General features: G+C 44.6%; 2 protein-coding genes across 3 annotated transcripts in view; one reads left to right on the top strand and one right to left on the bottom strand.

The window, feature by feature from the left end:
• Positions 1-3537: 3537 nt before the first annotated feature.
• Arl8 (ADP-ribosylation factor-like protein 8) lies at positions 3538-12511 on the bottom strand. 2 transcript variants are annotated; one of them, XM_075669597.1, is made up of 5 exons: positions 12273-12509; positions 12105-12185; positions 8530-8765; positions 7365-7435; positions 3538-3732 (listed from the first exon to the last, which is right to left on the bottom strand). In XM_075669597.1, exons 1-5 carry the CDS (start codon positions 12393-12395, stop codon positions 3683-3685), a joined length of 561 nt encoding a protein of 186 aa, XP_075525712.1. In that variant the 5' UTR covers positions 12396-12509; the 3' UTR covers positions 3538-3682. The 2 variants fall into 2 exon arrangements, with proteins under 2 accessions (XP_075525712.1, XP_075525711.1); XM_075669596.1 differs by lacking the exon at positions 3538-3732 and adding an exon at positions 6695-6894 and having other exon boundaries at positions 12273-12511.
• An 8146-nt stretch (positions 12512-20657) lies between these two features.
• The window catches only part of Tmem214 (Transmembrane protein 214), a 29645-nt gene continuing 23232 nt past the window's right edge, over positions 20658-27070 (top strand). The window contains exons 1-3 of the mRNA XM_075669594.1: positions 20658-20915; positions 24671-24834; positions 26042-26201. Of these exons, the coding sequence (XP_075525709.1) occupies positions 20765-20915; positions 24671-24834; positions 26042-26201 (475 nt within the window). The 5' untranslated portion in view covers positions 20658-20764. The remainder of the gene's footprint in view (positions 20916-24670; positions 24835-26041; positions 26202-27070) is intronic.

The following is a 27070-nucleotide window of genomic DNA, read 5'->3' as shown; positions in this document are numbered from 1 at the left end:
TTTTTTTTTATCAATCAAAAATTTACAGCGACACGCTCGCCGGCATGGCTCTCCCGTAGGCCGGCGCACGCAAAGCGGCGACACAGCTGCGCGTGCGCCTCTCAGCGATACGCACGAGAATTGACAGAATCATGTCTAGCGATCTAACAACTGATTACTGCAATTTTCTCGCTTGCTTTGTGTTTTGACGGGTACGCTCCACCGCATGCGCTTGCTTGTGGGCGCCGACATGCAATGCGTCCCGTTCTTATGGCCGCGTGTGCGGGGGGTCGTGTGCTTCCCCAAATAATAATATTTGGGGTTTTACGTGCCAAAACCACTTTCTGATTACGAGGCACGCCGTAGTGGAGGACTCCGGAAATTTCGACCACCTGGGGTTCTTTAACGTGCACCTAAAATCTAAGCACACGGGTGTTTTCGCATTTCGCCCCCATCGAAATGCGGCCGCCGTGGCCGGGATTCGATCCCGCGACCTCGTGCTCAGCAGCCCAACACCATAGCTACTGAGCAACCACGGCGGGTGTGTACTTCCCCAAAGGTGCACTTCATTTTCCATTCTTCTGGCATTCTTCGTCCTTGGTTTCGACGTTGCTCAGGGGTGTTTGCTGGGTTCGCATACTTGGAACGACGCATGGTTTCGCTCCAAGCGAAATGCAGCTGGAAATCAAACTGCCCAAAAGACGACCACTCCTGTTCGGCCACAAAGATTATGGGGTTTTACATGCCAAAACCACGATCCGAGTACGAGGCACGCTGTAGTGGGGGACTCCGGAATAATTTTGGCCAAATGGGGTTCTTTAACGTACGTGCCCCTAAACCTAAGTACCACGGGTGTTTTCGCATTTTGCCCCCATTGAAATGCGGCCGCCGTGGCCGGGATTCGATACCGCGACCTCAAACCTGTTCGGCCACCACTCCCCCGAGTGGCACTAAAATACTCACCACTGCACTATTCTCCTAGAATAGAAATGAAGCCTTCTGTTCAGGCAATATTGCCTTGCAGTTTTTTAGGGGTGTAAGAATATTCAAAACTTTCGAATAACAAAAAAAAAAATACTGTCTTATACGATATGGCTGTCAAATCAAATGGTCACTGCTCAAAAATCAGAACGTTTTTCTCAGTTTTTTTAATGCTTTATGCCATCAACAAAAGTGTAATAAATTCAACCCCGTTCACACTGGACATCATGAACCAGACACGCTGCTTTGCTCAGGGAACGACACTTTTTCATTGAAAGCACGATCAATCACAATTATTTCATTGCAAATTGCAATCCGAACACATTTCATCGGAAAGCACTTCATACGACAGACGCACCATTTGCCGAGACAAGCCGAACTAAAAAAAGCTTTTCTCCCCTGCTCTGCTATTGCTGCAAACAATGTGCACTTCTGGTTTGGTCACAAAGGTACATGCAGATGTTAATTGGCCCACAAGTCTGCCTTTCTAAACTTCATATGATACTGCATGACCCAGTAGCTACGAAGAGTCCCGAGTTGTTCCTAATGCTCCTTTTGTCCATTTAATAAAGAGGGCTTTATATTGTCCTGTGTAATGACAAACACACTCTAATGTTGCGAATACAAGAATGTGAAAATGGACATCAATGTTGAGAATGCTGCACATAATTTGCAAACTATTAAAAATATACTATCCAATTTGTATTCGATTAGTTTCTTACACTATTCGAGTCTTATTCGATTGGGCCTCAAAACTACAGTTGCATGTCTTGTAGCAAAGATCACCATAGTAGGCCATCCTCTCCAGCGTGTTCTCGGGGGAATGCCACTCATGTCGAGAGTTCGTGCCCTGCGCTGACGGTCAGCCCAACCGCTGGTGGCTAATAAACACCTTTACAAGTAGTGTTCCTCTTCTTCGCTACAGCCTGTATGATAGGTGCTTGGGGCCTCCGAAACCATTTGTTATACAGGTCACTTTATTGTAAAGGTAGCCCACCGCACAGCTCACAATAGAACCGGGAGAGAATTATTCATTTGTTATTAGAGGCCATTCTGTTGTAGAAGCACTCGACTATTTACACACTGCTAGTTGTCTCGCAGGCAGATTTTTCTGGGCCACAAACTTAAGGCTACGTCCAGCTTACAGCAATAAACGAAATGGTGAACATCCGAGAGTATGTACTATTCAATTATCTTGCACTGCCTGCTATCATATGACATACTTGTCCCACCAATAATTCAAGCTAATCTATTCATGATTATATCTTGCTTTTGCAGTGCTCGCAGCATAGGCCAAAGCTTGTATGCATGAAGAATGTTTCCCATGGGTATACTTACTCATGAACAGAGAGTTTTGAGCATGTGACATTAGGTTGCCTCACATCACATTGTCAAGTAGTAAAGAAGTTAAACTAGCACAATTTTGTTTTGTCACCAACAACGTTGCTATGCAGCAATTTAAGAGGAAGCTTCAGCTCGGGCCCAACTCCGATGCGGCCTATTCAAGTACATGTAAAATGCAGGAACGTTTTTCTGAGATAACCCCTGGACAGATTTTGATGAAATTTGTGGCATTTGAGACAGAAAGTTAAATTCTAGCGACTGTCGGAAGCAGAAACTCGATTTAGGCTCTGAATAGTGCTATAAAGACTCCCAAAAATTCTAAAGTTTGAAAAAAAAATAAAAGCATGAAGTTTATAAATTAATAGCTCTGCATCGAGAACAGATATCGCTGTGCTGTAAACAGCATCCATTAGATCATTGAAAGCGGACAAATTTTGATATGGCATTTTATATCTTAGGTGAATTTGTTATGTTGCGTACAAGGGTTCTGCAAAAGCTGTATTTCCATATTACTAAATTTTTCGAGATTGATGTGTAAGATCAATTTTGTCCGCTTTAGATGTACTATTAGATTCAATTCACAGAATTGTGGTATCATTTTTTATTGTTGAGTTAGAGTCGTAGTAAACTTAATGGTTTCGTTTTCAAAACATTTGATTTTTGCCAATTCTTTATCAATAAATAAAAAAATCTAAATTAACGGTCATTAGATTTTAAGTTTTTCTTTTAAATGCAGCAAACCACCAAATTTGATGCAGTGGTTGCCGCAAAAAAAATTCTCCTTTACATGCATTTAGATAGGAGCACCCAAGCTAAAGCTTCCTCTAAAGACTGATCTATGCAAAGCTTTTAGCCTCTAGTCCATTCATCCATGGGATGGCCTCTTGAAGCTCCAGCTGAGCACTTATGTAACTTGGCATTTTAATACAGCATCGCTACACAGTGCACCTTGTACAGTTGAACCTCGCTAGATAATAAACATGCATATAAGAATTATTGGATATAGCCAAGTAAATCTCAAACGTTTCTTGCCGATATTAGCATGTGATAAATATATGCTTAGAATGGACATTGGATATAACAAAGGTATTTTATATTTTATGTCAGACACAAATTTATTATAACGAGGTTCTACTGCACTTTATGCAGCATGCTAGCTACAGAACATTATGGCAACCGGTGTAGGCAAGCACAAGAACTATGAAATGTGCTGTCCTCAGCCATACAAGAACAGAAAAAATTTCGGAATATTTATTTGCGCCAGACGACAGATGGCATAGCGGGGGAAATGGGCACCTCAACTGCAGCGAGGTGCCGCTCATTATTAAACACAGGCAGGTCTATGTACAGAAGGGGGGCCATCGTGGGCCCCGGTACGTCAGTGACTGGATGACTTGGAGTGCGAGATGAGCCACTGCAGCGTGATGTCTGCAAAAGAGACATGTGCACAGATTGCAAATATGCCCAAGGAGTGATTCGGTGCACGTATTGCATAAGAAACAAGACCAAAAGTAGAGGGGGGAATGCACGTCATTGTTTCAGCTTGTCGATGAAACTGAGTGTTTGCGGAATACCAGGTCAGGAAAGAAATGTATGGAAGCAACAACACTGGTAGCAGCGTCTTATGACACTGAGCTTAACCAGAGAGCACCGAAAGCTAAAGCTCAGAAAATAATGTAGAAAGTAATGAAGAAAATGGAAATGAAAGTAGATTAAAATGTAACTTCAATTGGAATAGTTCTGCGGAAACATGAAAGGTGGAGAGAAGTTATTTACTAATTTTATTAATTACTTCTCTACACCTTGTGGGTTTCTGTACAACTATTACATCAAACTCTTGTCTTTGCTTCGAGTTGACAAATTAGACTTTGCCATGTTTTCTGCCAGCCGCCTGGTTAGCTCAGATGGTAGAGCGACTGCCTCGGAAAGGCGGTGGTCTCGGGTTGAAGTCACAGACCAGGACGAATTTTTTCTTCAACTGCAAGGCTTTTTCTTTCAAGGAACCCATATGGACTTCCTTTGTAGGAATTGCTACGATTGGGTGGTTGTCTTATTTCCCACTTAATTCAATTAGAAAGTAGAAAATAATGAAGACAAAGAAAATGAAAGTGGACGAAACGACAACTTTTTGCCAGTGGGAAGTTACATTTTTGTCCACTTTCATTTCCATTTTCGTCATTATCTTCAACATTCCAATTTCAACCCCAGATAATTTCCCTGATGCTTTCTTTGGCTTCATTGTCTGTTCGCTTTATGTGGTCATAATTTACAAAATAGAGTCCCTCATTCCCCTTCTCTCATTTACAAAGAGGAGAAGCAACATATATAATGGTACCAGCAACAACTCGCAGCTTCCTAATGACAGACCAGCGCATCCACATGCGAGAAGCGTGCAAAACAAGGAATGACATGCACAGATTTAAACAACCTACATTAATTTGGACAACCGGAGGTCACATTTTCTAAGTATTTATTAGAAGAAATGAAGCAGCTCATTTGCTTGTGCATTGTGGACATAACACTTTAGCTCCATTTCAGAGAGATGATTATATGCAACAACAAAAACAGAACTGTGTGAATGCAGTTTGGTTTTTTACTCTTGCATGTAATGGAAGCACACTACACAAGTGAAGGCACTGGCTGCAAAAGTGATGTATAACTGATACTTAGGGACTGCCGTTTTCAGGTTTTCCTTTTCAAAATTTGGGGTGGAAAAATTGGCGGCTGTTGTAAGAGTTTATAAATATGAAAAAAAAATTAATCTTTTGTCCAAAGACCATTTCATAATTTGGGTGTCCTTGGGTTACATTAGCAATTACCTCAATAAAAGCCCCCCTCTTTTTCATGGGGGGGGGGGAGGGGCATACTTCACTTTTGCAAACAATTCACAGAAAGTCTCAAATGCAAAAATAAATTTTATAAACTCTAGTGTTCCTTCTAAATTATGTTATAATCTTTTCTTATGCGCAGCCCTCCAATCTCTCTATTAATAATAATCTCTGGGGGGCCTTGACCAGCATGAAGGTTAGCTCCATGCCATGGAGATGCGCCTGTTGTACCTTGCTCTCACTGTGCATCTTTGTTTGCACTTCAATACTATGAAAATCTACCAATTAGCTGTTCACTCTTCTGCAGTCATGCTGTAGGCCTGCAAAATCAGCTAGGGCCAGTGCATGCATGAAGAGCTTTCCCTGTCCAAACGTCAACTGTTAGGCTATAGTATTCCACTCGATTTGACATAGGCACTGCTGTTTGTTTGCTTCCAACGCAAGCAGAAATGCACTCCTATGGTTTTCAACAGCTTCAACAACCACAAAAATAAAAGTTCGGCAGCATGTTACACTCCTGTAACACATGAAGGTGAAAGCCTGTTACACAACTGGTAATGCATTAGGTTATACTATCAGAGGGGTCAGACTTATTCTATGACTTAACAAGCTGCAGTGTGAAGTAGACTTGTGGGAAGCCGTTGTCTGTGAGCTCTACCTTGCCGTCTCACACTGTCGTGTTACTGCTCTCGCAGTTTGGTTTCTTTGGCTTGTTTTCGGTGCTTAGCTGCAGCTTCGCGAACTCGTATAGCGGGGTCAGATTCGCGCCAACAGCATTTCTTGACTTTACATCCTCTCAGCAGGGTAAACCAGCGCTCGCAGTCGAACACTTTGCTCCCGCCACCTTGCACGTCGCACCTCGTTTCTCGCTTGGCGGGCATCCTCAGCCATAGCGTACTTCCAAGCAGGGTATGCAATGCTTTATTGATGGTTTGGATGCTTGTTTTGAGCTTGTTTTTTATTGAAATGTATGCTGTTATGTGTGTTGCACAGGTAATTTCAATGAATGCATGCACTGTTTACTTTGCTGAGCGCTTGTAGCCTCTGCCTTTAAGGGGGGTATGAGCCATTGCAACTTTGCTTGCTTACAGGGTATGGGCCATTGCTGATAACATTTTTTGTGCCACTCGACTGGATGCCGCATTTTTTAGGTATGAGCCATTGCAACAAGCCACTTAAGGCTGTTTCTCCCCACAAAAAAGAGGCACTTGCTAGCAGATATAGTAACATCCTCACTTCCACAGCTTGTAAAGGTTACTATAATTTCTAATGGCTGCTTCAGTTGTCAAGCAGCATAATACTTGGACAGCTTTCCCGAACATGCACAGGGCAAGATTTAATGTTAATAGGAATTACATTAATGAAACAGTTCATATTTTATTATAAGAGTATTCAACGTGGCTACAAGATTTAGTTCGCTGTTCAGAGAAAGAAACATTTTTCTAGCAGAGCTTTGTACCATTGTGTTGCTTCAAAAGTAAGAGGATAACAGACTTCCACATGTGCCCCATCTCCCTGGAACAACTATTTATCAAGGATTGCAGACACTCAACATTAGGTACCTCCAATAAATGGCACTAAAGTGTGCACATATTTTTATTATTGAGATAGCAATTATATGGACACTCCAGGTGGATTTCTGCCGTCGATGTCACCGTCACTGTGAGGTTCCGTATGAGTGAAAGCGTGCAAGGGTGAGCCAGCAAACGCGGTTCAATCTCGTGTGGCGAGCGAGGAACGTGGCCCAGATGCATGGCCTCTCCTGTGGCGCGCAAAGCAGACGGGTGAGGTCAATTGGCTCGCGGCTACCACCGCAATTCCCAAATCCAGCGTTTTCACAGACAGTTTCATGTTCATGTTTACCTGTGCGCGTGTGACACCGTGCTGGTTAATTCAGTTAAAACATGCTGACGGGCTAGTTGGTTCGAATCCATGATAGAATGGGTAAGTGCGACTGAACAAGGATGCAGAAAGAAGCAGACACACAAAGACAGCGCTGCCTGTGTGTCTGTTGCTTTCTACATCCTAGTTGAGTCACGCTTACACATTCTGTCATTGTTAAATTAGTTAGTCAGCAAATGTTTACAAGTTTATACGGCCGATAAAACTACGACATATCCTTACTTTGTACAGCTAATGTAGTAAGAGACGAGGGTAATTCCGGTAATTCCGAGGGTAATAAAGCAATGCTGACAGGTGAGCACAGAAACCCAAGAAGGCAGCAAAGCTCACCAATGTTGTCACGCTCCTTGCAAGAAATCGAATAGCAGCAGATCTCTCGGTCTTGGATGGCCGACAGGTTCCTGAAACACAAAAGCTCCTCCTCATCAACAAGTCAATCAAAAGCGGTCTCTTACATTTCTGACAGGACTGTTGCTTCAGTAGGCCTACAGGATTGTTAGAAATCCATGCACAATGTCACATTTCAACATAGGTCAGCATAATCACTCATGAGTACACTGAATCATACTTGCTTCACACTGGTTTCAGGTGTGGGATAAAGTATGAGCGAGTGATGAAAGGAGTGATCGTACATCAGTATACGTACGAGAATTAGTGCTGAAGAGTGAGTGAATGTGAGTATGAAAAGGAGCGAGTGCCAGTTAACGTTAGTATCAATGAGTCAGTGACAGTGGGTATAAGTGGACGTGAGTATGAGTATGAGTGAGTGCTGGTAAGTGTAAATGACAGCAAGTGTGAATGAAAGCAAGTATGAATGTGAGTGGTGCTGGCAAGCATGCGTTAGTGCGAGTGCCTGCCATTGAGTGTGAGTAGACCTAAGTGTCAGTGAGTATATGGCCCCAGAAATATTGGTTAGCGAGTATCTACTTATTTTTCCAACCCATTTACTTAGAGCTGTCCACAGAAAGTCTAGAAAACAAAAGCAACAAAAAAGGTCCAATCCAAATTTCATCATATCAGCCAAAAACAAACTGTATACAAAAATGCAGAAAAAGAACAAAAAAATTAAGTAGCCATAAATGAACAAGCTCTGCATGATTAAAATTTATTGAAAGGCTTCATATGGAATTTGGTACACTTAAGATCTTCATGCTATGGCTGCAAATTTACTCACAACACATATTCATGGTCTATGAACAACACAGTAATACATGGAAGTCTAGATGACAACAAATAGATAACCTTGGGGAATTAAGGAAAGTTAGGTAATTAGTAATGAATAACTGTGCAACAACTCAGTTGTCTACTGTGTACGAGACCTGACAAATCGTTTGAGACACTGCTCATAATGGCCAATGTAGGAATAACAGGAAACTGGCAAATGGTGTGCCACCACGTGGAGAAAAAAATGCTATGAGAATGAAAAACTAGTCTGGAAGCCACAACCCTCTTATAATGGGGTAAGGAAAATGAGTGAAACCATCGGCATGCTCACATCTGGTCGATGAGTTCACGCTCATCCAGGGCTCCCTGCAGATCACGCTTGTTGCCGAGGACGAGCACGGGAATACCTGCCAGCTGGGGTTTGTCCAACAGCTGATGCAGCTCATTACGGCTCGCTTCCATCTTCTCTCGATCATGTGCGTCCACCATGTACACAATAGCATTCACGCCGCGACAGTACCGCTCCCACATGCTTCGGAACCGCGGTTGGCCGCCAATGTCCCAGATCTGTGTCATGCAAGCATACCGCCATGTACATTTTGTCAGATTAAACCGGACCTTACAGGGCCGAATAGAGGATTGAGTAAGGGGGACAAAAAGTGGTATAGTAAGAAAACAAAATACAATGCAGCATACAAGGCAAAAAAGGAAGTATTGTACAGGACAAAACTCAAAAGCAAACATAGGTGCAAGGTGCACAATGTTATAATAATTATGAACGCAGCACAAAAGTTGTGCAAGATACGCTCACCATATCAGTGTTCATGTATCTCGAAGTTGTAGCCACATGTAGAAAGACAGGCCTGTCCTATCAGAGAGCACCGATTATCATGGCACATTCTGGAACTTGCACAGTCACCCCAAGGCTATCTCGAAGGCATAATGACATCCTTATACATAGGAGACTGCGTGACAGCCGCGTCATTAAATTGGACATTTTTTTGTCATGCTTGTAGCTGTTGCCACTGCTGAGTTGTACTTTGATACAGAGGGCACACTATCACCCAATTAAGAGCGTCCTTTCAAGTTGCTTGTTTGCCTGCAGTCCAACACTCTTCCCTACCATTCAACTATAAGGTAACAATAATCATCCTTTCATGTCAAAGATGGTCTCTCCCAGTGATCTGCACTTATCTTTGTCTTACGGCATTAAATTTCCAAATCTTGGTGCACCGTCCAATTCTCTGTGGTCCTCAACAGTGCTCACCTTCCCATTGGCACCCATTCTACTACTCTAAACAGAACACCACTTATCTGCGCTACACATTACACGACCAACCCCAATAAACCTTTCTTTTAAGTAGAATATCAGTCGCATACTATTTGCTGTCTAGCCTATACTGCTTTCTTCGCATCTCTTCATCTTACACCTAATGTTATTGGTGCCATTGATGCCCCCCTTATGTGTTAGTAGTTCATGCTTTATAAAGCCTTTCATAACATAAAAAAGAAAGGGGGGGGGGGCAGAACAGCAACCTATCGCAAATGCAAGCATCTTATAGCACATTTTCAGTTCTGCTCCACAAGCTTGATTTAAAGCAGGCCCAATTTTGCCTCTCCTGTCCTAGCCTTTCAACAGCCCTTTTAGTTGCCAAATAGACTGGTTAAATAAAGTATAACAAAGCTGGCACAGAGCATATTCCCAAGCTTCCTAAAAGTCTATATTCTGCATGTAGCATGTGTCACATCAGAATTGGATGTTGCAGTAGCATTCCTTTTAACAAGAAAAATGTGTGCATTATTTCTGAATGAAAGACCACAAGCACACCACTACGTGTTTGCCAAAACAACTGGTTGGCATGGACACTAAGACTATTCTAATGCTGTAACATGACCTTGGAGTCATTTAGATGTTGTGCACCATAAAAAAATCTAAACACAGCCATTGTGCTCCACACCCTGATCTGTTATACCTGCAGTATAAAGAATACTAAAATGTTCAAAATGCCGTAGAGTGAAGGTTCCAAGTTGTACAAATAACGAACTGTCCATTTGCTTTTAAACCCGATGACCTGAATTGACAGCCCAACATAGCATGCTATTCAGCAAACTTGCTCAACACTGTTGTCGAGCACAGTTTTGCAAACAATTAATTTAATAAATAAGTCTGTAGATGTTTCGCGAGTTAAGTCTAGAAACGTTCGGCGACAAAGTTCTGAATTAAATAATGCCTGTATCACAAATCTTGTGCTCAAGGAAAACATCAGATGATTAATCTCTACGCAAGGAGAGGCCATCTAATCATATTTGATCATACCAATATTTAATGAAATTGTATATTTAACAAAACTGCACAGTTCCTCTCACTTGGGCATCCATCTGTACCCACAATGGCTTGAGTAAACCCAACTGCTATAAGTTTCATGGTGGAAAAACACAAAGTAGAAGGCGCAATGAAAACAAAAGAAGCCCTTGTCAAGGCCAACTGTCAATTCATTGGAAGGCAATTGGAGAACAATATATCTATCTGACATGCATTATATGTGAATGGTTCCTGCTGTAGCTACAATGCATGAGCAAAACTAGAGTACACCTGCAACACTGAAGTAATCATAAGCATCTCAAACCTGCTAAGTTGCTCATGCTAAGTTGCTCATGCCACTGATATTAAACTTCATCAGAAAATGCACCATCTAATAGCTGCAAAAAGTTGAGCTTGTTCGTAGGGATGTGAATGTGTAAGAAGATCAAAAGAGAAAAGAGCCACACAACACAAACGCAGACTATCAACTCACGTGTCCGTGTCTGTACACTTTACCGTCTCTCACGATATCATGTTACTGAAGCTTCTTAATGCAATCCCATGCATTCACGGCAGGCATATTGGACAGTACAACACGAAATTGCTGCCGGCTGTAAATCTTACAGAACAGGATAATAACAGCGAGGAGATCATTCATAGTGTCCACGTGACGTCCTTAGATAACACAAAGATGGCTCGTACTTGAGAGCATACCTCGCAGTAGAAGATTGCACGGTTCACTAGTACCTTTACTGCGTATCAACAAAGCTGGTGCGACGGTTCTGGGGCCCGCGAGTCCTTATCCGGTGCCGTCTTATCAGATCGTGTTCTGATAGTACATAGGGGAACAAAGAGTCAGCTGTAGCAGTTGAATGGGTGGGCTTTGTTTTTGGCTCGCCTTTTTCACGCTTGCCTCGCTGTTATACTTACATGTCGTTTGTCCGAAGGTAACGTAAACAAAGTGCGCAACGCAGAAGCCTGCAGCACCTCAGCCTAGTTGTGTCGGAGCAATGGCCCCAACGATGCCACTTTTTTTTTTTCGGCGATGCGGCCTGGCGGAAACGACAGTGTTACAGCCACGACTTCTTCCGTGTGCTAGTTGGCGGCGGGTCACGGCAGCCTTTGACATGCGCTGCTCAAAATATGCCACGCGAAGCGACGGGATACCTCGCCGACCAAGCATTTGTTTTTGTTCTGTGTTTTGTCTACCACACAATGCCTGTCAAATTCTTTCGTTTCGCACTCCTGATGGTGGAACAGATGGGCAACTCTAAGAAAAACACATGGGAACAGGAACCTGCTCATTTCTTTCTGTGTCGCCTAGAAAATGCGTTGTTCAACGCAGTGCACAGTCACGATCGACGTCATGTGTCACAGCAGCGGAGTCGGGACGAATCACATTCTACCTCGCTCCACTTCCGCGGTAGAGACCAAGCAGCAGGCGTATTTAATAATGAGATACAAAAACCCGAATGCTGTAATACTAGCATATTCGGGGTACGCCTGATGGCAACATCGGTCGCGATAAAAGCAGAGTAGGGCAGGTAGACAATGCATGAGCTTTCGTGCTTGCTTAAGATAAGCTAGCAGCCAGGCGGCCCTACCTTGATTGTGACGTTCCCCTTGGTCACCTTGCGCATGTTGAAGCCCACGGTGGGGATCATGTCCTCGCAAAACTGGCCCGACTGCAAAGGTAAAGCGTCGGATCAGGTGGCTCACCGAGAGTGGGGGAGCACCTCCCCTGACTACGGCCATGGCGGCAGTCAGCTTACGGCAATGACGTTCACGAAGGTGGTCTTGCCCGAGTACTGGAGGCCGACAAGCGTGAGCTCCATCTCCTCCTTCCAGAAGAGGCTCTTGAACCAGTCCAGGATGCGGTTGATGAGGGACATCATCTTGGCGGCGAGCGGTGCAACAAGCCACAGACGCCCAGATCAGAAGCGGGAGCGGCGATGACACACACCGCAACGAAACCCAGCAGTCGCCGCCCACCAAAACCGGCAGGGCGCGCCAGCTGCCGGCAACGATAGCGGCGAGAGGGCGCTACAGGCGCTTGCGCTGTAAATTGCGCTGTAGGTGCAGAGAAACGTTGGTGCAGACTGTACAGATTCCCGTACCCATATATATAACCAACTGCCGGACCTAAAGTCCCTAGATTTTCTGCATTTTTATAAATAATAAAGGAGGGGGGCCACGAACCACTTTTTATTGAAGAGGAGAAATGCATCTGCAGTTAAAATAGGCTATTTCAAGAATATTTTGCCGTAAGAACTACCTCAATGCGTTCAGCAAAAGCCGAGTTATTGGCTATCAAACACAGCCTCCACGGTACCTGCAGGCCAAAGGGCCTTGGTCGAGCGCGCCTGGGCAGCGGCCGACGCCACTGGGGTCCCGTACTAGGGATTCCACCCGGTACTTTAAGGGCAGGGCCCTTAAGAGGAAGCTTTAGCTCGAGTGCTCCTATCTAAATACATGTAAAAGGAGAATTCGTTTTTCTCAGCAACCACTGCGCCAAATTTGACGAGGTTTGTTGCATTTAAAAGAAAAACTTAAAATCTAGTGACTGTTGGTTTCGAATTTTTGAGTTAGGTCGTCAATCTTTTGATAAAAATTGGCGAAAATCAAAAATTTTTAAAAAACGAAACTATCGAGTTTACAACTCTGTAACTCAACCAGTAAGAATGATAATACAATTCTGTGAATTGCATATAAAAGTACATCCATAGCGGACAAAATTGATATGTTACACATGAATATAAAAAAATTTAATCGTAGGGAAATACAACTTTTGTAAAACCGTTGTAACCAACGTAACAAATTCATGTAAGATGTAAGATCACACATTGAATTTGTCCGCTTTGAATGATCTAATGGATGCCGTTTACAGAACCGCGATATCAGTTCTTGATGCATAGCTATCAATTTGTAAACTTTGTGCTTCTATTTTTTTCAAACGGTCAAATATTTGAAAATCGTTTTAGGAAAATTCAAGCCCTAAATCGAAATTCCGCTTCCAACAGTCACTAGAATTTAACTTTCTCTTTCAAATGCAACAAATTTCATCAAAATCGGTCCAGGGGTTATCTCATAAAAACGTTTTTGCGTTTTACATGTATTTGAATAGGCCGCGTCGGAGTTGGGCCCGAGCTAAAGCTTCCTCTTAAGGACCAGCCCATGTGTGTGCCTCCATGTGCTTCTCGTCTGAGAGCAATAAAAGTTTTTCACCACCACATTCCGCTACCTCTTGAATGCAACGTTCAATGTCTTGCACTGCTAAAACTACGGCGGAGCGGGGCGTGCCCACAACGCTCCGCCTTCTAAATGTCACTTTGGCGCGCAGTTCAAATTTCATTTTGGACGTTCACGTAGACGCCACTACTTCCGATGGAATGCCTACGACTATAAATAAATAGGAATCCAATGGTGCCAGAAACGAATTGAATCGAATAGTTTTATAATAGCGAACAGCCATTAACACAGTAATTATAAAACGTTGTTCGCATCCTAGTATTCTTAACGTTAGCAAGTTTCTGACATTACATAGTACGTTATGGAGCATGGATTACGAAAAAATTACACAGAAATTCTGAGAATTGTCTACAAATGCGTAAGCATTCTTTGGCTCGGCTGCTACTCTTTATTTTGTTTCCCAAATTTCAGTTGGCATAACTCCAACTTTCAAGTTGACCCAACTCCATTTTGAGTTGGCCCACCCCTAACTTTCAAGTCGGCCCAGCACCAAATGTAAGTTAGCCCACTCCCAAATTTGAAGTTGGGCCATCCCACCCAAAATTTGCCCATGCACAAAGTTCCTGTTGACCCAGTCCCAAATTTAAGTTGGATCCCCAAATTTCATTTGGCCTACCCCTACAACAGGCTTCCCCATGCATTTTCTATGGAGCCCTATGTATCCTTATGGGTAGGGTATCAAGCGATTTTCGCGTTACGGAGACTATTTTGCTAACAAAATTCTCTCTGATTAGTTTTTCGTTTTTTTTTTGTTTCAATTGTTCGTTATCGCTCATAAGCTACCAATCCCTACATTTACACTACTATAACGATTAAAGGTCCAGAACTTCTAAGGTCCAGAAATAATACAAGGCATTACATATTTCGCGTGAAATACATTTTGCTGGAGTACTCGCCAAAGAATGCTTGCGCACTAAAATAAAAGTGGAGAATTAGGAGCAAACAAGTAGTTTCTTCGCATGCACATGCCTCTTCAGAGAATGCGAGTGATCGCTGTATAGCCTTTAACTAATGAGTACTTAAGAGGCGTAGCCTGCCCCACTACACAAGTTCTCGCGTGTTATGGCTATAATATTCGCATTTACACTCTTAGACAAATTTACACCCTTTGGGGCTTATCTTGTCCCACAACAATAATCGCCATCTGTCTTGCCCGCGTTTCCTTTCTTTAACGCTGCGAGCCTGGTACTTCCAGTCACGAACGGCATGCGCGTTATCAGTGTGACGCAGCTTCTCGACAGGAAAGTAGCGAGCGCCGAGCTTTCAAAAAAGGAAACGCAAGCAAGGCAGATGACGATTATTGTTGTGGGACAAATATACACCCCAAAGGGTGCAACCGTTTTAAGAGTGTACGAATAGGGACTATTTGATTCAAAGATCGAATCGAATATGACACTATTGGATTCGTTATTCGAAAGTTTCGAACATTCGCACCAGTGGCGTAGCTAGGTCGTCTGGCACCCGGGGCCCATAGGTCTTCTGCACCCCCCCCCCTCCCCCGGCTGTAGTCGAGGAAGGCGAGGATATCAACAAGTTCCGGGTGTCTTCAGACGTATATGACACCCCCCTCCCCCCCCTGGCCCCTTGCACCCGGGGCCCACGGCCCCCCGGCCCCCTCTGTTGCTACGCCACTGATTCGCACACTCATACCTAAGACGCGCTAAACGGAAGCCAAATGTGGGTCCCCTCAGCCAGCCGCAGTGCGCTTTGCCAGTAGACTCGTCGCGGCACACCGCGGCGGTCGCAGTATCTACGCTACGTAGCGGACCGCAGCTGCCAATAGCAGCCGCATATTGGAGTCCGCTTTATTACGAAACAAAGGGTCCAGAAGAGACTAAGGAGCAGGCTTCTGTTGAAAGAAGAGCGTTTGAAGGAAAGGCGACTGCGCTCCGCTTACGAGCTCCACGCACCGCTTACGACAGCAAAGCTTGGCTGAGATGTTCACAGCAGTATATATTGCTATCCGCGGACTGTGTTATTTCACCAAGCCCGAGGGGTGATTCAGAGCCCCTTAAGAAAATTTTTTTTTTAATATCTAGGGACTTCAGCCGGACCTACACGTCGAAACTTATTTAGTTTAGCAGGAAGTGATGTTAACTGTCTCAGTGCCATTAGACAGCAATTGCACGCGTGCACTGAAGAGAGGGAGTCCCTGAATATGCGTGCAAGCATGACATTGGCGCGCGCTCATTCAATGTTTACTTTCGCAGTTTCCCCTCGACTCATCGGTTCCCCTCTGCAGGGGCGGCGCCCGTAGTAATGCCTTCCCTGCGACACATTTCTTTTTAATGCGATTAGTGTTCTTAAGACACTCCACCCATTTTCCGTAGTCGCAATGTCTGTCTGTCGTCTGTCTGTGTATGTCTCTAACCGTTTTCCCACCAACTTGGGTCGCTGGGATGTCATGCCAAAAGGTTCAATCTATGTTCTATTTACTTAGCTAACGTCGTTGTTTGCTTTTCTATTGCAATTATATGGACACTCTAGGTGCATTTCCGCCGTCGCTCTGATGTTCCGTATATAAGTACAAATGTGAGAACATGCATCGTGGCCGCGCGCTGTATGCTGTGAATACGAGTGAAAGCGTGCTAGAGTGAGGCCAGGAATGGTGGCTCGATTTCGTTAAACTCTGAAGGCGACTGCGTGTGGAGAGGCTGTAGCGCGGCCGCGCGGGCCCTACCTTGAAAGCGGTCGGCGATGGGTACCGCCGGTACTCGGGGTAGCGTTTAGGCCAAACATCATTCAGGCACAGGGATGAATACGTCCGGGTGTGTATGAGTGAAAGATAAAGGGTTTATTTTACATTGTTTATACGCTCCAGATATGGAAGCCCCCTCCATGTAGGAGCACTTTAAATGTCTGAGCACACATCAGAGGATACGTCAGGACGCACATGTCAGCAGACGTCGGGACACGTCAGCACACACTTAAAGGGCCCCTGAAACGGTTCGGACAAATTTTGTAGACGCGTAGGGTACAGCTTAAGTAGAACATTCGCACCACAATTTAAGTGAAGCGTTACGTATTAATGGAGCTACAAGCGATTAGAAGTTACCCTCCTCCCCAGCCACGCTTTTCCTCCTCAACTCGTTCGCCGAGCGAGCGAGGCTAAGCTCCGCCTTCACTGGTCCTGCGTCACGATGCGACGTCACATCGTCCACTTCCGGTTGTTTTGGAGCCCGCCCCCGCCCGCGCGAAACTTCTCCGCTAGCCGCTTGGCTGTCTACCTCAAGCGAGAGCTATCGAAGCAGCGTGCGTTGCGAGCATTCTGTCGTAGCGCCGAACGTGTCTGGTATTCCGTTAACCACAGGCAAGCTGGTCATTTCGGCAAATGACTGGAGGCATAAACTCAAGCTGATGAAGGAACTTTGGCGCAGACGTACGTGATCGGCCTGATCGGTCTGCACGGTCCAGACACTTGTTGGCGCAGCGCTTAACCAGCCAAACAAAGCGCTAATATTGCTCTAACCAAGAGCAAAACATTTTAAACATTTATAAAAATAACGTGTTGATGATTACACTCCTGCGAAAAATACGCACCAGCAGCAAAGAAGAATACGCTTCGTTGCTGCTACTGTGTATGGTTGAGCTCTCTGCTACCAGGTGGCTGCACCGTGCAGACCATACACATTTGCCCTTCTGCTCATCTCGGCTCATCCCGTTACGGCACAGTCAAGCGGCCAGACCTTGTCCCCTTGCGCTTAAGTTTGCCCTAATACGGGACTCGCGAAACGCTATCGCGTTAGTAATCTTCCCGTGTAAAGTGACGGCCACAAACGCGCAAATCCTGGTGCCGATCGTAAAGCGGCAGTCCGATGCGCAGCAGCCAGTTCGCTCGTACGCTGCCTTGCAGAGGGACACGATGTCGCAGGTTGACATATTGCCAGTCGCTACGTTTGCAGTCCACAAGGCAACAAAGTCGAATCATAGTGCTCGCGAAAAGACTGAGACCAACTCTGACCGCGGAGCTCTCGTCAAAATGGAGTACGTTGTAACACAAGCAGACGACACTTGCTGTGTGCCGGAAGTGCTTAAGTGTACTGAAAAATTGTTCTTGTGCATTCTCTTTATGCTACTTTCTTTTTATAAAAACAAATTAACTAACATTCCAACTATTACGAAGATCATTTGTTTACCATAAAGTTGGAAAAATTATCGATCACGCGCCCTGGTCAGCCAATCGGATAGCTCGCCCCACTGACGTCATACGGGTGATTTCGGTCATATGGGTAGGGGCGGCTTAAAATTCCGCCGAGCACTGCGCTGCGATCGGCAGCGATGTGCATTTTCAAAACCTTATAATAAATTACACGCTTTACGCAGAGCACTTAGATGTGTCAATTACTGATCAGAAGGACCTACTCTAACGACTCAGTACGTTTGTAGAAAATCGTCAAAAGCGTTTCAGGGTCCCTTTAATTAGCTCTCACTGCACCAACGGTCTCCGCTTTTAAAATAAGAGACGCTGATGAATGTACCTCGGCCAGTCACAGACGTCGAATCGGTCGCAATATCCCTCCCATTACGTCGCTCCGTTCCGCCAGACTCAACCTCCTATGTTTTACCTTCGCTCCCGCATATATGGCGCAAGCGTGTGGCAAACTGGCAATCCGAGGTCGACGCTGTTCCCATGGTAGCCTTCGACATTGGCCCCTTTCATCAATTAGTTCAAGTTGCCGGGGTTAGGTTGGTAGAGGGGTTTTCGTGGTGATTACCGCCTCCACGGAGGGCGGCGTATCTTGTCGCCTCGAAGTGAGCTCCTTTGTTTTCGGGTCCCGTCGTCGTCTGGGCGCGCGCTTATCAAAGAACTGCCTCGTGGGAAGCGCCCAAGGAATGACATCGCTGGTTTGAGAAGTAACAGTACAGAGACTATAAAACTTGTTTTTTTATAGGCGCGCCGAGGGCTGGTAGCTTCGTGTGCGCTGTGTTCTCGCCGCTTAGTTCGCATCGAAGCGAGATGGAGCGCGAAGGTCAATTCGCTCGCTGCTGCTGCATGCCGCTCTTCCTCAAGCCAGCGTTTTGACTGCGAATGTCCGTCGTCATCGAGTGAGAGGTGTTTATGTTTGCCTGTGCGCGCGTCACACCATGCTTGTTAATTTAGTTAGTAGGTGAATATTCACAAGTTTATACGGCCGATAAAACCACTATCCTTACATGGTATAGATATATCTACTATTTTGCTATCACAACCAGTGATTCGCCTTTTGGGCGAAATTGCGACTGTTTTTCGGGAACGCTGTAATGTTGTACATATGTTACAAATATTAGATTTAAAACCGGAGCATGCTTTTACTGGCGCCACTGCGATTTCGTCGTATTCACTTGCGCATGCGTTTTTCAAAAAGAATTTGATGATGCTCCTATTTCTCCTGGCGTCGTCGGTAACAAAAAAAGAAAGAAAAGCTAGGCTTGCTGTTCGATTATCGTTACTTTGTGATTGCCTTTGTTTGTTATCTTGAACAATTCCAGAAGATCAAACTTCTGGTGTAATTTATACCATAGAACATGTTCTGCAACGTAAGTACGGTGTTCGTTCCGAACTTTCATGTCTCGAAGATTCGATCTTGAAAACCAGCTGATGCTGTTTGGCCCCGCATGACTTGAAAATCCCAAAATAGTGGTGCAATGCACCCACTCCTTGCTCCCCCCTTGCGGACGCCCATGAAGTGAAACGATGGCATGGCAGTGTTGATAGGTAAACTAGAGAAAAAAGAATGAAAGAAAAGTCCAGAGGCGCTACGTACGTATACAATACCTCTCGAAGGGGGCCTCCAACAAAGCGGCCCGAGAGTCCCAAAAAGGGACCGGCGTCAGGGACTTCCGGGATGTGCTAACAACCACCCCTACACCGTTTTACAGAAGATTAGAAGCGTGTATATGCGTGTGCTAACAGCTTGAACGCGCGAATAGTCAAGAACGACCAGCGTCACGCAATTTTGTTGCTTTTGTTGTTGTTATTGTGATAGCAACTATGTGGGTACTCCAGCGAATTTCCGCCGAAGTCGTCGCCGTTATGTTATACGGAACAAGTCCAAGTGTGTACGTCTCTCCAGCGAAGTACTCGAACTTATGAGTTCGTCAATCTTCACACAAAAGAAACAATATTCCAGCATCTGCAGTTCCCCGTCCCCTTCTTCACGGCGTCCTCTACATCGACTCTCTTTAATACGACTTTCGCATAATTCGAATGCACTAGAAAGACCTTGCGAGAAACCATGGAAAAAACACTCGTTTAGTTCGAAGGCGAAAGCATGCCGTTCGGTTTCTTCAACATCCACCAGCGTCTCCATATGCGCGAAGCGGTCACTATAACGCTTGAAAAACGAGAAATTTTGCAGATGGCGCTACTGCTTTCTTAGGAGTGAAGTTATCTTACACTACTTTTTCTTTACTGTTATTTTCAGATTTTCATAACTTTAGTTTTACTTTCAGATCAACGCTGAGGCAGCGTTTAAATATGTCGGCGCTCGTCATCGCACCGGTCGAGCCGCGCTTCTAGAGCACTAACCAAAAAGACATTGCAGAGTGCCTCGAGTACGTAATGAAAAATATTTGGATTCGTTCATTTTGCTGCCGTTAATTATACCTTTCGGATAATTCGACCAAATCTTGCTTGAGTCCAATTAACAGGGGTCGTCTTATCATGCAGCCGCGAAAGAGGGAAATATGTAGCGCGATCTTATATCCGATCGGAAAGTGAACCGTTCGCTTGTTCTCGCGTGATTGGTCAGAATTCCGTTTTCATCGAGCGCATTTATGACCAATGACAGGAGGGCAATCGAACGGTTCACTTTTCACCAACGCGCGCTCGCTTGAACGCGTGCAACGCGTGCATCGACCCTTGCGCCAGCTGTCGGAGGCTAAAGAAACCAAAGAGAACTCAGCTCGACTGCCGGTTTTGCAGCTTCTGCTGGCAACATGTTTATCTGGCCACCGCCGCTCGTCTTCGGTTCGGCGGTGTAGCTCTTCTGGTTTTGATTCTCCGTGTGTTCCTGAAAGAGCTCGTCGCGGAAAAATGTCCTCGTCAGCGGGCCAGTGGCAGCTCGTAAGCGGCAAGTCTAGCAAGAACAAGTCGGCGGCGACCGGCGTTGGTGCCGGCGACGGCAAGATGTCCAAAGCCCAGAAGAAGAAGCTGGCCGAGAACATGCCGCGAATTGAGCCTCTAGGTGAGTCCACGTCACCCACGTGTGTGTCGACGACTTCCACGCGACGGCCGCGCTGGCCGGTGCCGCGGTGACCTCCTGCTGAGCGCTGCGCACAAATTCAATCAGCGCACCGGCAGGTCGCTTATGCATAGCGTAGTAGAACACTGCATGCTGCGACTTCCTGTGGGGTCGGTCACTCAGAGCTGCGACGATTTCTATGGCTTGCCGCGATGATCGATGTAGTCGCAGATTTCCTAAACCAACTCAACAGCGCGATGACAGATGCGATCTGTGTCCGCTGCGAATGACATATGCTTCTGCGAAAAGAATATATATATTTATGGGAGAAACATACTTCAGAAACGCGGTAAACACGTTGATGAACTTCATAATTGTGGATGCGATATTTTTCTGCAGCGCCTTGCATGTAGTGAACGATGACAGATCTCGTATATAGCGCGACCCCATTGCAGTAATCAGGTTTTCGACTGGACGACAGACATGTGCTTTGACAGTCAATGTTGTTTACAAGTTAATTGTCATGACATTTCGGGCGACAAACTCGACTGTGTACGTCAAAGGGATCACGTAACGAAGCGTGTCGTCATTACAGACCCGACGATGTACGTCAAAGGGATCACGTAACGAAACGTTTCGTCATTACAGTATATCACGAAAAAGTGAACGGTTAATACAATTAAAGAAAGAACAACGTGTGAAGAATAATATGAAATGTCACCTACCCCTTCTCTCCCTATTCCTTCACTTCACTTTATTTCTTTTGGTTTAATCGTTTATATTTGTGTACGAGTGTACTTCTGAAGGCCGTGAGCACACAAAAAGTGTCGTGACAAGTATTTGAAAAGGATAGAGTTCAGTGGTATGTTGCTTGAACTTTTCAGAAAGGACCATATCCCTGTCAGTTTCCTCCCTTGGTGGTAGTAGCGTGAACTTGCCCTATTTCTGCTTTGACCTATATTCTGGCTTTTCTGATGCACAAGTGCTCAATTTCTTGGTGTCAGGATGTCTGCACTACTCTAAAGAACAAAATAAAGCACTTGCAGACACCATTTGCATTAATTGAAAAATCCTGCCTCTGAGCTACTCAAATCAGACGCTGTGGCAATCTTAAAAGTATGAAACTAAAATGTACCATTATCGCTTTTAAGTTCCCACCACAGCAAGCGACACCGCTTGCTGTCACACCACTCACCGGACAAGATTAACATGCAAAGGAGGCCAGGGTCGCATTCTACAAATACATGTTTGTATACAAAGACGTTGGCCGGCCTGTCTGAGACACTTAAATTTTGTTCATCCCTTTCTATGTGTAGTGACTTTGTTGAAGGTTCGCAGGCACTGCAGAATCAAAATATTGCTAAATAATACTACAAATGAAACAATAGCAATAACGGTGCTGTCCCATGTGGTTGCCGGAGCGCTGTGTTGCCTATGCCAACATAGCCAACCCTCCAGCCACTCCAGTACAGTTTGCCGTGACCGAATCTTATTATGTTGGCACCTGGTAGGTGATGAAGCAGTGAACTTGTTTCGTCTTCCAGCTTCTTCACATAATACTTCGACAGTTCTGACTGCCATATGGGATCTCCACACAAGGCCTGAAACAATTGAGCAAATTTCTATTAGTAACCAGTGAGGTACTACTACAGAGGTAGAATTTGTTTGTTTTGACGTCTGTATTAGATCTTTATTTGAGAGACAAAAAATGTGAGGAAAATCCACTGGAGCATGATTGTCAAATACAGGCAATAGCTTTCTGGTAGACCCTCTGAGGTGTGCTGCAGGGGACACTTATTGGTTAGCCCTATTGCGTAATGCTATAAGGCATGTGGGTGCAGTGAAAATGCACTGCCGCTATGATCCGCTCAGGTTACAATCCACATTAAGAGCCTTGCAACAACGTACGCTTGCAGTGGTATTAGGATCAGCCCTCCAAGCCGCTACATTTAATTGGAATGTGTGTGGCATTAACCCAGTTTACTCGGCCATACAGCTGCCCACACAAAGGGAAGGGGGCTGGGGAAATAAAAAGAAATCTTCAGTTTAAAAAACTGATGCTCAGTGTTAGTTTGTATGGCATGAGCTGAAAAGAGCTAAAGCAAGCGATGAACATATTTGTGGATAGGTGAAAAGAACCAATGGTCACAGAAACCATGAAACGCGAGGAATTCAGTTCTGGCAATCTTGGTGTCAGGGATATATAGAGGCACACTGACTTGTCATCTGCTGTCAACTTTCATCACATTGCATTTGTTATATGAAGTCTGATGGGAGGCATTCCAATTCTTCTGCACTGGTGAAGAGTGGAGCTGTCGAACACAGTGAAAGCTCAGTTTAATATTTATATTCGTGAGCACATAACACAGTCTAATACCCACGGATGATGCAGTTGACTTGATACTTGTAATTTTGACTGTTAAAGACACTGGTTAACTTAAACAAATGTTAAGCTTTTTCTTGGTCCTCTGTGTCTTAATCCATATTGAAGCTGCACAATTTGAAGAGGAATTCTGGTTAATCCAATCTTTTCGGCTTCCAAGAGCATAGCATCATGGCCTATAACAGCTGATTAGGGGGCATTCATTAGAAATGAGTAATTAATGTTTGACGTTCAAATTTCTGCAAAACACATAAGACACTCTGTGGTGTATTGTATACACTGTGCTATTGAAAAATGCCAAGGTGTTATAGCATCAGTGCCTTATCAGGGGCTGTGGTAAGTCTTTTTCGACAGTCTTGGAATCATTTCCTCTTTTGGAAGTTGGAAGTTTATTAATCGTTCCAAACATGTACAGTGAAGCTCACTGTTGAAGGGAACATTCTTATATGCTGCTCTCAATCTGCTAGGGCTTTGGCTGCATGGTGGTGCTGCCATATCAGTGCCAGCACCACCAACCGCAAGTCATCTGCTGCAAAGCTTGGCATCTGTACACTTGCCAGAAAGGAAAATTCATGCATGCTCTGCACTCGGGCATTCCCTTTAATGGATGACACTGTACGTCTTTGAGGAGGAGGTAAAGAGAGCAGCACCTGATGACTTCACGTTGATCCCACCTCCTACACTGTGGCATGGTGGTACAGTAATTCTGTGCCGTATTCTCTCCAACTTTTCCTCACTCCAAAAACTCTCTTTATAACTTTGGGGCTTATCTTGTCCTGAAACAGTAATCGCCATCTGTCTTGTGTGCGACCTGTTGCAGTAGTACAGTGGCTATGGTGTTGTGTGGCTGTGGTTGCGGGTTCAATCCCGGCTCTTTTGGCCGCTTTCCAATAAGGGTGGAATGCAAAAACACTCATACGGTCTGCATTGGGTGCGCCTTAAAGAACCACAAGTGGCCAAATCAATTTAGAGTCTCCCACCATGGCATACCTCGTAACCAGATTGTGGTTATAGCACATAAAACCCCAGAATTTAATAAATTTTGTCTTGTGTGCATTTCCTTTGTTTAACACTCGATGCTTGCGTTTAATACGCAGCGTTAAAGAAAAGAAAAACACACATGGTAGATGACAATCATTATTTGGGGACAAGATAAGCCCCAGTTGGTGCAAATATCTTTTTTTCTTTTTTTTTTTGGAGTGTGGTAACTAAAGAAGTAATGGAAGTGACTTGTCTGCTGCACTTGGAAGCCGTGCTATTCCCCTGTGCTTTCCTTTGGCATCAGCTGACTGTCAATGACAGTGTTTGGCCAACATGACATGATGATGTAAGGCACTGTCTAATTCAACACCTGCTCCCTGTTGTGCACGTGCAGCCCCGCTGAAGGAGAGCACCACCCAATACGAAGCCCTTCAAGAGAAGGAGGAGCAGAAGAAGCCCGCTGCCCCTCCTCCCAAGCCGGCTAAGAAGCCACCAAAGAAGAAGACAAAGGAAGCCGGTGCACAGCGGGCCACGAGCCTCAGTGTCCTGCTGAAACAGGTGCTCAGAGCTTGTGAAGGCTTCATAAGGTGTTCTAGTAGTGCAAGTAATAGCACAGACACATGAAAACGCAAATACGCGCACGTGGCAAGTTCTGTCTTTTTTGTGTCTGCTTGCATTTATGTTCCTGCTTGTGCCACAGAAATAAAGTACTATTCCACACTAGCAAGCCTACATTGCAACTCCTGCTGACTAATTTTCTGAAGACTAATCTAGCTATGTTATACCTTGTCAAGGGTTTCATCAGTAATGGGTTACGAGCCATGTACAATCTTTCACATACTTTAGCATAGGAGCACATGCTTTCCAACCAAGAGCACAATTATGTGAATGTACAGTTGCTAATATTTTTTGAAGTGATCACAGTAGCTTCAACCAAATTGAGTTCATTTTGTCCTCCTCAGAGGTGTAATGAACGAAGTACGACAGCCAAAGAGAACGAGAAGCTAGCTTGAGCTTGTTGAAGCATTGCCCAAAGGCATCAACCGGGGAGTGCTAAAATAAATTTCGGTTGGCTCTCCCATGATCGCCTTCATAAACTTGCAGACTTAAGATTCAACCTCATCTCCCTTGGTGTCACGTGTCTGGCTGTTTTGAGCAACAGAGCATACCTGTAGCTTCTACTTCAATGAAGTATAGTGTGGATGCATGTGAAATGTTGCTGCATTTGTCATCGATCTTGCAGCTTACTTAGCTAAGAAGAGGCTATGTAGCAGCTTGAGGTTCTGAATGTTGCATTGTGACATTTTTTTTTCGTATACTGTCTGTTAAACTGCAAGCAGATGTGACTGGCTAGTTTGCGTCATCTTGCATCATGATTTAGGCATGAAGTAGGAAATTGAAATTGCCACATTGTCTGTTAGTGTTGCATGATCACAGGACAAGTTTTAACTCAAAATGAGTAGGAGAAAGTTACAAAGTGAGCACTGTTGTCATATTCTTGCTGCCATAAAATTTTATTTTTTATGATGTTTTATAAATGTTTTGGGAATCTTGAACTTAAAACGACAACAATCGATTTGCATGAAAAGCACAAAGTACTTGGACTAGTTAGTATTTAAAGTCTTTCTAACAGCTCAGAATTTATAAAGTTTCAGTTTCTATAGACTGAAGCTAAAGCAGCCTGTAGATGGGGACATACTAGATTGATTGCACGGATTCAGTCAGTTTGCCGTATCCTACAACCTGTGCACTGCTACATTCTCAGGTGTCGGCTTCTGAGGTCTCTCAGCTGGTGTTAGAGGACCGGTTGCGCTTCCCAACAAATCCTCTTTTGTGGGCCAAGGACCTGGTGTTCTACCTGAACAGCCAGCTAGAAGGGGCACCTGCTGCTGAGTCACAGCCCCCCTTTGAAGGACGACCAGCTGGTATGTCTTTTCTTACTTGTGGTGCTGTTCGGGTTTACATGAAAAGGGATGCAGCTTTGAATCCTGCATAGTTCTCTAGTTTATAACAAAAGGCATGATGCCTAGAACACATGGCCATGTGAACAACATGGACATTAATAATGTGGGCATTGACCCTTTGTTATGGCATTGCCTAGATATCGTATCCTGGACCTCTTTGTTGTGAGATCTGGGATTCCTTTTATTCGATGCTGGTGCTTGACCTGCATGTCTTTCTTTGTGCTCTTATTACTTCTGGTAGTTGCATGTTGATGCAGTTGTCTGCACTCAATCTGTTTACTTTTGTCTCTGCTTGTGCTTTGACCTGTTGTTTGAGGTTTTTAAGTAGTTCCATTACAGTACACGCTATGGGCTCGCAGTGCAAGTAAAGAAACCTGTAGGCCAGGAGGTTGGTGGCAACTTGCCTGACTGGGAAAAGACATTACGTGGCACCTAATTACTCTGCAAGCCACAAGCAAAATATAGCTTGTTTGATACCTTGGTCTTGCACGGGAGCATTGTCCAGAATGAGATGCTGGGCTAAAACCTATGCATTGCTTTCAGGTGAACTTTGCTAGACAGATTCATCTATTTTCAATCATTGGTTTATGTTGATGCCTCTGAGAACAATAAATATTCTAAATAAAGGATTGGGCTAGTTCATGCTGTACATTCTGAAGCCTTTTCTGGTTTCCTGATATAGATTGTATTGATACCTGCATTCTGAGAAGTAAATATTTTGTTTAAAATTTAGGGCTTTGTGTATCCCCTTTCCATAAGCGATCTGAAAGTCACAAAATGCTGTCGCGTCTGTGAACAGTAACCATGTTGAAGCACTATCTTGAAAGAGT

The sequence above is a fragment of the Dermacentor variabilis genome, chromosome 9, assembly GCF_050947875.1.
Source record: "Dermacentor variabilis isolate Ectoservices chromosome 9, ASM5094787v1, whole genome shotgun sequence".
NCBI lineage: Eukaryota > Metazoa > Arthropoda > Arachnida > Ixodida > Ixodidae > Dermacentor > Dermacentor variabilis.
The sequence above is the reverse complement of the archived record's forward strand: the minus strand, read 5'-3'. Positions and strand labels throughout refer to the sequence as shown.

What these genes read in the sequence shown, in the direction of transcription:
- Arl8 (XM_075669596.1), bottom strand. Translation starts at nt 12,395, where the DNA reads ATGATGTCCCTCATCAACCGCATCCTGGACTGGTTCAAGAGCCTCTTC. An exon ending in CCTTCGTGAACGTCATTGCC is followed by an intron (nt 12,186 to 12,272) that starts GTAAGCTGACTG and finishes TTACCTTTGCAG; the next exon opens with TCGGGCCAGTTTTGCGAGGA. An exon ending in CGTGAACTCATCGACCAGAT is followed by an intron (nt 7,436 to 8,529) that starts GTGAGCATGCCG and finishes TTTGTGTTTCAG; the next exon opens with GAACCTGTCGGCCATCCAAG.